Raw genomic sequence first — 10,054 nt, forward strand, 5'->3', positions numbered from 1 at the left:
AATTGCTAAATGCTTATAATTACTAAATACTTACTATTTATTATGCTGACTGATAAAACTTAACATCAAAATATCAAGTCTATAAAACACATTGCAATCAATAATAATACAGTTGGTACTATTGCTTTAAATCAAAACAGAGTCACACCAAAAAGGGGAAGGAAAATAGTGGGGGGGTATAACACAGCTAAAGCCACTGTGGGGGGAGAGGAAGGGAGGGTGTAGCACAGCCGTGGCCGCTGCTTAGCCGCTGCTACTGTCGGTGCTGACGGTGTCAGTGGTGCGTCAGCCGGTACCGCCTCTGTTGGAGCCGTCGGTATCCGTGAGGGCCGGCAGGGCTCACGGGAGGAGTGCAGTGGTAAGAAAGCCGTAACTGCGAGCCTCCAAGCGCTCCATTTTTATTAAGAGGGGCCATAAAGCAAAGTCGGCGCTGTTTGAATTCCTCGCTACCGGTGTTGTCGTCTTCCGAATCCAAGCCCTCGCTGGCGATCTCAGAGGAAGGTGTTGGTAAACGGGATCCAACATGCTGAGCTGTCTTTTTTCAGCTTTTTCCTTGCTGGGTGCAAACGGTAGTGATGGTGGCTGGTAAAACACGATGTGGCCGCCGCAAAATGTATCGGGGGCGGCCCCGGTTGATCAGTCGATACTTCTCAAACACATCGTTTGGTTGCAATTCAGATACAACTGGGGCTGCATCTTGTCCTGACAAGTTAGCTGTAACTCCAGCAGCCATCCGCTGTTCAAGCTCATAGTTTTTAATACAGTTTATGCATTCTTGCCACGGCTTTCGCAGCTTGGTAGTGACCCAGTCCCACAGTGTGTTATCCGTCTTACACTGCCGACACCATATACCTTCTGCCCGACACTCTCAGCACATGTGTCTTGCATTTCCACATCGACGGCATTTCGGCCGACCCGCTCCAAAGTTTCGACTAGGCAAACGGCTGACAGAGGCTTGGAGTGGGGCAAGAGTGGCTAATACCTGATTTTGTGCAGCTTGGGACTGCTCTTTCAAACCTTCCCCTAACTTATTGACTGCTTCTATTAACATAGCATTCGGTCCTGTGGGCACATTTGCCATTTTTTCTATAGCATCTGGAATTGTCCAGGTAGATGGCATACTGGCTAAAATATTCCTTGTCACTTCATTACAATTCTGAAGCACGCACTGCTTCAATAAGGCTCCCCTCATATACTCTGGCACCCCAGCTACCTCTATTGCTTGCGCTATCTTGTCTATAAAATCTCCAAAATATTCCTGTCAGCCCTGCTTAATGCCCATATAAGATGGAATTCCCCCTGGGCCCTTTATTTTGCTCAATGCTTCTTTAGCTGCTGTCATAGTGACTTGTAATTTTTGTGGCCCCAAAGGCGCTTGGTCCTCGGGGCGCTGAAACCGATCAAGACCCGTCTAAAGTAACACCATAAAGAGGGTCCTGTGGCTGCCGTTGAACTGCTACTATATCCTGCTAGTAACCAGCCAATCCTCCACCTCAGACCATACAGCAAACAGCATAAAACCCAGCCCAAAGATACTTCAGGCAAGGGGAGGGAAAGAAAACATCCAGACCATGTGGGGTTTTTCACCAGTTTATTGTCGTTGACATCAGCAGCAGGTCTGTATCAAAACCCATTTGCCAAGTCCAGTGCTGTTTGTGCACGGCGCAGGCGACTCCCTCTCTACAAAACCACGTCAGACAACTCTGTTTGAATCCTTCTGAGACAAGAGCTTGCTCCCCATAAGGCCACCTTAGCTCATCCTCACCAACCTCCAGCACTTTACAGTCTCCTCATCTCTGAAGCTCACTCTCATTTTAATTCTTCAGGGACAGAAATCTTTCTCATTCAAGAGCGACAGCAGAAATCAGATCTCTGGAGGCAAGGACCCTGGAGAGACTAAGAGCCACAGGAAGTTTTTGCTCACTCTGGAAGTGGATTATTTCTTGCAGCATGTTTGCTAGTTGAAAATTACCAACTGAGTAGACAAAAGGCATTTACAAAGGCCACCAAAACTCCTTGCCAAGAAGGATTGTTACGTTCTCGTTAGTGCATTGAAATGGCATCGCCAGGCGCGTGCTGGATGAGCAGCCCCTCAGCAGTCCTCTTACTGAGGGTAGAGCTCCACTATCATGGCATGGCCCTGGGAGGAGACAGAGAGAAATGTCACACAAAGGACACACCATCACAGAATCACAGAATGTTAGGGGTTGGAAGGGACCTCCAGAGATCACTGAGTCCAAGCCTCCTGCCAAAGCAGGATCACCTAGGGCAGGTTGCACAGGAACACATCCAGGCTGTTCAGCAAGACCTCAGCATCTCAGGATTAAAGCTGGAACCCTGCATTCTCTTCATCAACCCTGAAGGTTGCACTTGTTCCTTGGGAGAACGGATGAACCTCCACCTTGCTCCAGCCTCCTTTCAGGGAGCTCTAGAGAGTGAGAAGGTCTCCCCTGAGCCATTTCTCCAGGCTAAACGACCCCAGTTCCTCAGCTGCTCCTCATAAGACTTGTGCTCTAAACCCTTCACCAGTGTTATTACCCTTCTCTGGACATGCTCCTGCACCTCAATGTGCTTCTTGGAGTGAGGGGCCCAAAACTGAACTCAAACTGAATTTGAGGTGTGGCCTCACCAGTGTTGAGCACAGGAGGATGATCCCTGCTCTAGTCCTGCTGGCCACACTGTTGGAATGGGCTGCCCAGGGAGGTGGTGGAGTCACCACCCCTGGAGGTGTTCAAGAGGGGACTGGACGTCGCACTTGGTGCCATGGTTTAGTAGCCATGAGGTGCTGGCTGACAGGTTGGACTTGATGATCTTTGAGGTCTCTTCCAACCTTATTGATTCTAGGATTCTAAGCCACAATGCTGTTGGCTTTCTTGGTCAACAGCATCTTCAGACAACTGTCAACCAACACCCCCAGGCTCCTGTCTGCAGCCTCAGAAGGTGTAGGAAGTCTCTCAGCCTAAGTTTTCATGGAAATATCTTTTTCAAGGTTAACATGATGCTCACAAACCACAGTTTGTGAAGTGTTGGAGTGTCACTAAACAAAATCCTCACAACAGAGCAGAAATCTCTCCTTCCCCTTTTGTACCACACAGGCAGATAGGGGCTGCAGTCCCCACTGCCCAGGGATGATTCTGAGAGGATCTGGTGTAACTGGGCAGGACAAGGGGCAATGGCACAAAATGGAATCCAGCAGGTTCCACCTGAACTTAAGGAAAAACTTTTTTCCTGTGATGGTGCAGAAGCTTTGGACCAGGCTGCCCAGAGAGGTTGGAGAGTCTCCATCTCTGGAGAGATTCCAAACCCACCTGGACATTGTGAGCCTAGGCAACCACCGTGGGTCACCCTGCTTTACCAGGGGTTTTGGATTAGATGAGCTCCAGAGGTCACTTCCAACCCCTGCCATGTGGAATTCTGGAATTCATCAGACCAACAGGAGCAGAAACATCATTCCTGCCCCTCTCCAGAAGGCACAGCATTGTTACCTGCCCTCCTGCAGCACAGGCAGCAACCAGCCCATACTGGCCCCCCTCCTTCTTCAGCCGGTGAGCCGCAGTGATCACCAGGCGGCAGCCTGTGGCACCAAAGGGATGTCCCAGTGAGAGGGAACCCCCCCAGTTATTGAACTTCTCCAGAGGAGGGGCTCCAACCTGCAAGAACATGCAGAGACACACACAGTCACCTGCCTGGAAGGGGATTGCTCAACCTACTCAAGACAACACCAGACCTATGGCCCACGTTGGCCATACAAATGTTCCTCATCATGGACACAGACAAGCCGTGCCCAAGGCTTTACTGCTTCACCCACAGCCACACGGGTATATCCTGAGCTGGCATAAAACATGCTGAAGGGCTGAGCCCTTCCCTTAATTCCCTCCTCTCCAACAATGAAGATCGTGGCTCTAGGCCTCCACCTCCTGCTGACAACAGGAATCGCTCCCAGAGAAGCTGCCCGCAGTGAGATTTGCTAACCAGCAGGTCGGGAAACGTGGTTTCTCCTCAGCATTGCATAACCAAAGCACTTTGCAGCACTGGCAAGCCCTGCTGCACTGAGGAACAAAAACGACCTCACAGTTAGACTAAGCTGAAGCTGCAAGTGTCCTGATTGTGTCTTACCTTGGACTTTCTGCCCATGTAGTTTTGGGCAAACCAGTCCGAATCCATCGCTTTCAGGTTAGCCAAGATCTGCCCCTGAATGGGAAGAGAGGGCAGCATTAACCAGGAGAGTGGTGAGCTTTGAGGAAAGCCTATGGACAGCACCACCAGCTTGGAGATATCCCAAGACTGGCTACGGCCTCAAAACTAACACAACCAACAGAAAAGAAGCATTTTACAGCCTCCAACCTGCTAATTAACCTTAGCTAGAGAAAGATGCTGCCCAGTCCACAACCCACCTCACCACACACACCCCTGATCCAGCCCACGACAGATGGATGTGCACAAGCCAGAGACAATGTGCGCCCAGGTGGCCAAGAAGGCCAAAAGCATCCTGGCTTGGTGTGGTGGGTTGAGAGAGAAGGAGGCTGGAGCGAAGAAGGGGTCAGTCTCCTCCTACAGAACAACCAAGAGGACAAGAGGAAACCGCCTCAAACTGTGCAACCAGAGGTTTAGGCTAAACATGAGGACCTGTTTCCTCCCCAAAAGGGCCTGGAACAGACTGACAGGGATGTGGTGGAGTCTACATCCCTAGAGGGGTTTAAAAGCTGTGTAGATGTAGTGCTGAGGGACATGATTTAGTGGTGACCTGGCAGTGCAGGGTTAGCAGTTGGACTTGATCATCTTAAAAGACCTCTTCCAACCAAAACCGTTCTATCATCATTTCATACAAGGGTCTTAGGAAAATAAGATTGGGTTTGATGTGTGCTTTTAGAGGAATCTGTATTCCTTTCATGGCTTCCAGCAGCATAAGCTCCCCTCAGCCTGGATTGTGTCAATGGAAAATGTTGGATATTTAAAATATGTTCAGTACTTTTAGTTAAGACATAAATGCAGTCACAGCTGGCCACACTCAGCAAAGGTCACAGAGCGGGGAAGGAAGGAAGAGTGGCATTCAGAGGCCACACAGAGCAGTCCCTATTTACCTTAGGTAGGCCTTTGGTTTGTAGCCCATTGCTAGAGCCTTCTCCTCAGACATCAGCAGGATCGCTGAAGCGCCGTCTGTCTGGAACAGGCAGGGAAAAGCCAGGTCAGTGCCTGGAGAACTAGCACACAGTGAGCACCAGGCCAGCCTGACAGCCTCCTGCAGAGCAGCTGGCAAGAGAGGATCTGCATACAACCAGAGCTTCAGGGACATCCCCCTGCCATACAGGACAAAGAACAAGTCTGAAAGACTGGGAAAGTGAGGGGCAGGGAGAGGCAGGAGGCAAGGAAGGAAAGAGGGGAAGGGAGAGGCAGGAGGCAAGGAAGGAGAGAGGGGAAGGGAGAGGCAGGAGGCAAGAAAGGAGAGAGAGGGGAAGGGAGAGGCAGGAGGCAAGGAAGGAGAGAGGGGAAGGGAGAGGCAGGAGGCAAGGAAAGAGAGAGAGGGGAAGGGAGAGGCAGGAGGCAAGGAAGGAGAGAGGGGAAGGATCTCCAAACAGTGTTAGCCCACACATCCCTGAAACACTTCCTTACAGTCCATCCAGCTGGCGGCCGGTCACCAGTGGCGTCCCCCAGGGATCAGTGCTGGGCCCCATCCTCTTTAACATCTTCATTGATGATATGGATGAGGGGGTTGAGTCAGTCATCAGCAAGTTTGCAGATGACACCAAGTTGGGAACGGATGTTAGTCAGTTAGAGGGTAGAAAGGCTCTGCAGAGGGACCTTGACCGACTGGACATAAGCCCTACGAGGAGAGGCTGAGGGAGTTGGGGTTGCTTAGCCTGGAGAAGAGGAGACCGAGGGGTGACCTTATTACTCTCTACAACTACCTGAAGGGAGGTTGTAGACAGACGGATGTTGGTCTCTTCTCCCAGGCAAGCAGTACCAGAACAAGAGGACACAGTCTCAGGCTGCGCCAAGGGAGGTTCAGGCTGGATGTTAGAAAAAAGTTCTATACAGAAAGAGTGATTGCACATTGGAATGGGCTGCCTGGGGAGGTGGTGGAGTCGCCATCATAGGAGGTTTTTAGGAGAAGACTTGACGGGGTGCTTGGTGCCGTGGGTTAGTTGTTTGGGCGGTGTTGGATTGGTTGATGGGTTGGACGCGATGATCTTGAAGGTCTCTTCCAACCTGGTTTATTCTATGTATTCTATGTATTCTATGTATTCTATTCTATGCCTACAAATACTGACACTGACAGATGGGCAGAGTCCAATGGGATGGTATTCAACAAGTCCAAGTGCCAGGTGCTGCACTTTGGCCACAGCAACCCCATGCAGAGCTACAGGCTGGGGTCAGAGTGGCTGGAGAGCTCCCAAACAGAGAGGGACCTGGGGGTGCTGATTGACACCTGCCTAAACATGAGCCAGCAGTGTGCCCAGGTGGCCAAGAGGGCCAATGGCATCCTGGCCTGTATTAGGAATAGTGTGGCCAGCAGGAGCAGGGAGGTCATTGTGCCCCTGGACTCGGCATTGGTTAGGCCACACCTTGAGTACTGTGTCCAGTTCTGGGCCCCTCAGTTTAAGAAGGACATTGAGACACTTGAACGTGTCCAGAGAAGGGCAACAAGGCTGGGGAGAGGCCTTGAGCACAAGCCCTATGAGGAGAGGCTGAGGGAGCTGGGATTGTTTAGCCTGGAGAAGAGAAGGATCAGAGGTGACCTCATTGCCCTCTACAACTACCTGAAAGTTGGTTGTAGCCAGGAAGGGGTTGGTCTCTTCTCCCAGGCAACCAGCACCAGAACAAGGGGACACAGTCTCAAGCTATGCCAGGGGAGGTTTAGACTCGAGGTGAGGAAAAAGTTCTTCACTGAGCGAGTCATTCATCATTGGAATGTGCTGCCCAGGGAGGTGGTGGAGTCGCCGTCCCTGGAGGTGTTCAAGGGGAGATTGGACGTGACACTTGGTGCCATGGTCTAGTCGTGAGGTCTGTTGGAACAGGTTGGACTTGATGATCCTTGGGGTCTCTTCCAACCTTAGTTACTGTGATACTGTGATACTGTGTGATACTGTGTGTGACCCACAACTTTCCCTGGTTTCAGGTAGGATGGAGGTGCCTTAAAACAATCACAGAATGTTTTGGGTTGGAAGAGTCCTCTAAAGGTCATCTACTCCAACCTCCCCCTGCAGTGTGCAGGTACATGTTCAACTAGAGCAGGTCACTCAGAGCCCAGTCCAGCCTGACCTGGAATGTTTCCAGGGATGGGGCTCCCTGGTGCCAGGGCAACCTGCTATACATGACCCTGCTTTAGCAGAAGGGTTGGACTAGATCATCCCCAGAGGTCCCATACCACCCCAAAATCAAGCTGGGGTTGCCCTTTATTCACAGTGATGGCATTACCAGGAAGGAGGAGTTGGCTGCCGTGACGGTTCCATAAGGCTTGACAAAAGCTGGCTTCAGCTTGCCCATCTGCTCCATGGAGGAAGGACGGATGCCGTTGTCTTTGGTAACTGTATCCTTGCCTGTTGATGACAAAGGCACATTTGTACCACAAGAGTCAGCAGTGAGTTTGCAAACTAGCATTCCAAGGGGCGGGGGGAAACAACAAACACCCCCCAAGTCAAACAACAATTCTGTTACGAAGCCTAAATCAGGACAGGTTAGTGTGCCACGTTTTGAGGAAGCAAGAGCATTGGGAAAGCATCCTCAGCTGGACCAAGTGCATATTAGAATAGAATAGAATAGAATAGAATAGAATTGAATTGAATTGAATTGAATTGAATTGAATTGAATTAATCTGGTAGGAAAAGACCTTGGAGATCATCAAGTCCAACGTATCATCCAACACCATGTCATCAACTGAACCATGGCACCAAGCACCCCATCAAGTCTCTTCCTAAACCCCTCCAGTGATGGGGACTCCACCACCTCCCTGGGCAGCACCTTCCAATGACTAAAAGCTCTCTCTGTGAAGAACTTCTTCCTCACACCCAGCCTAAACCTCCCTTGGCACAGCTTGAGACTGTGTCCTCTTGTTCTGGTGCTGGCCACCCAGAAGAGACCAACCCCCACCCGGCTACAACCTCCCTTCAGAGTGAGTCCACGTATGCCTATCCCCGCCGTAGCGGGAGAGGAGCCGCCACATGTGCCGCTCTGAGCCCTGTAAACCTCGGGGAAGGCCAAAGCGTTGTTCGTTCCTATACTGCACGGAACCCGGGACCGCTCCAAACGTCCCGCTATTCCTTTAAGCTCAGTAAAGGAGAATCCGCCGCCTAAGGCAGCCGCATTCTCTCTCCGAGGCTGTTTACATCAGCCCCGAGAATCGCCGTAGCTGGGCCGACCCCGTAGCTTTGCCTGCTGCCTTGTCTTCCGAGCCCGCCTGCCGGTAACCGTCTCCCCGCCCTGTCGTGCGAGCCGACTCCCGACCAGGACCGATCCCTGTTGTCTGGAGGGAATCGACCGAGTCCTGAAGGGAACCTGCTTCCGAGCTAAGCCCAGGTTCCATTATTCCCTCTTCGCTGCTGTGGAGACAGTAACCCAATGCCGCCGTCCAACTCGACGAGGAACCAGTCCAGCGACAATAGTCTGCCGGACTTCCACCTTGCTACAAACCACAGCTACAGAGTATCTTCCACGTGCTTTCCATCCACTAGCACGTATAGAGAGATTATAATATTGCTGGGTATGGGCAGGAGCCGCCCGCGTCCTGTCGAGTTGCCATCTAGTGGCCAAGCGGCAGAACTGCACCCTTCGTTATATAAATATAGAAATGGTCTATAGATAGTTCAATTAAGTTCTAATCATAACACTAAGCCACTTATGGAATGTATTTCACGAACGTGCACTAGAACATGTACATAAGTTGGTGATTCATCGGTTCTTAATAATTTTATAATTAATAAAAATACTATTTTCATAATTCATATTTCATATTCATAAAATTAATAACCTCTTCACCACAAGAACAACAACATAAGGGGATCTTCTCAATGCTTAGCAATAGCTAAAGGTCAGAGGGCAAGAGGATGCAGCCAGACCCTTTTCAGTGGTGCCCAATAACAGAACAACAGGCAATGGGCACAGGCTAGAACCCAGACAGTCCACCTGACCATGAGGAAAAACTTTCTTGTGAGGGTGCTGCAGCCCTAGCAGAGGCTACCCAGAGAGGTTGTGGAGTCTCCTTCTTTAGAGACATTCTAAATTTGCCCAGACACAATCCTGGGCAACCTGCTGTGGGTGACCCACTTTTAACATGGAGGCTAGACTAGATGATCTCCAGAAGTCCCTTCCAACCCCGACCAACCTGTGATTCTGTGCATTTCTGAGCTATGGCTGGTTACTTCAGCTGGCTTGAGGCCATAGTAATGTCAGGGGTTAATGCAAAGGCTAACCTGCCTGCTCCCCCAACAGGGGCAGGGGAAAAGGAACACACAAAACTCAGGGTTGAAATGGAGAAAGACTTTAATACAATGCAAGATATCGTAATGCATAATTACCTGAGCTAGTAATCTAATTAGTCTAATAATACAATGCATGATTGCCATAGCTTAGCCTGTTTGCAGAAGTGAGTGAAATACAGGAAAACAAAACCAGCATAAAACAGAAAAGCAAAAACAGCAGCTACCCAACTCCCACCCATATCACTGCCCTGCCTGCAGAAAAGAGACAACACCCAAGCCCCTGGAACCCAAAAGCAGCAACTGGAACAGGAAGCCTCTTGTGTTGCAGTCTGAATTTCAAGCCACATAATACTTTGCTCCAGTTAGCACTTACAGTTTCAAAGCTGGCATGGCTGCAGCGTGGTATGAATAACAGCAGCAAATCCAACTCAACCCATGACAAGTAGGACACAGTCTGAAGCTGTGCCAGGGGAGGTTTAGGCTGGATGTTTAGGAACAAAGTCTTCAGAGAGAGAGTGATTGGCCACTGGAATGGGCTGCCCAGGGAAGTGGTGGAGTCACCATCACTGGAGGTGTTTAGGAGACTTGATGGGGTTGCTTGGGGTCATGGTTTAGTTGATTAGATGGTGTTGGATGAT

General features: G+C 50.4%; 1 protein-coding gene across 1 annotated transcript; it reads right to left on the reverse strand.

The window, feature by feature from the left end:
- Window positions 1-1,627: 1,627 nt before the first annotated feature.
- LOC128899908 (trifunctional enzyme subunit beta, mitochondrial-like) lies at window positions 1,628-9,270 on the reverse strand. Its single transcript, XM_054180160.1, has 8 exons — window positions 9,262-9,270; window positions 8,325-8,461; window positions 8,160-8,218; window positions 7,417-7,538; window positions 5,082-5,161; window positions 4,117-4,288; window positions 3,486-3,650; window positions 1,628-2,140 (listed from the first exon to the last, which is right to left on the reverse strand). The coding sequence occupies exons 1-8, from the start codon at window positions 9,268-9,270 to the stop codon at window positions 2,105-2,107; spliced, it is 780 nt and encodes a 259-aa protein (XP_054036135.1). The 3' UTR covers window positions 1,628-2,104.
- Between the last annotated feature and the right edge of the window lie 784 nt (window positions 9,271-10,054).

Source organism: Dryobates pubescens, chromosome 3 (assembly GCF_014839835.1).
Source record: "Dryobates pubescens isolate bDryPub1 chromosome 3, bDryPub1.pri, whole genome shotgun sequence".
NCBI lineage: Eukaryota > Metazoa > Chordata > Aves > Piciformes > Picidae > Dryobates > Dryobates pubescens.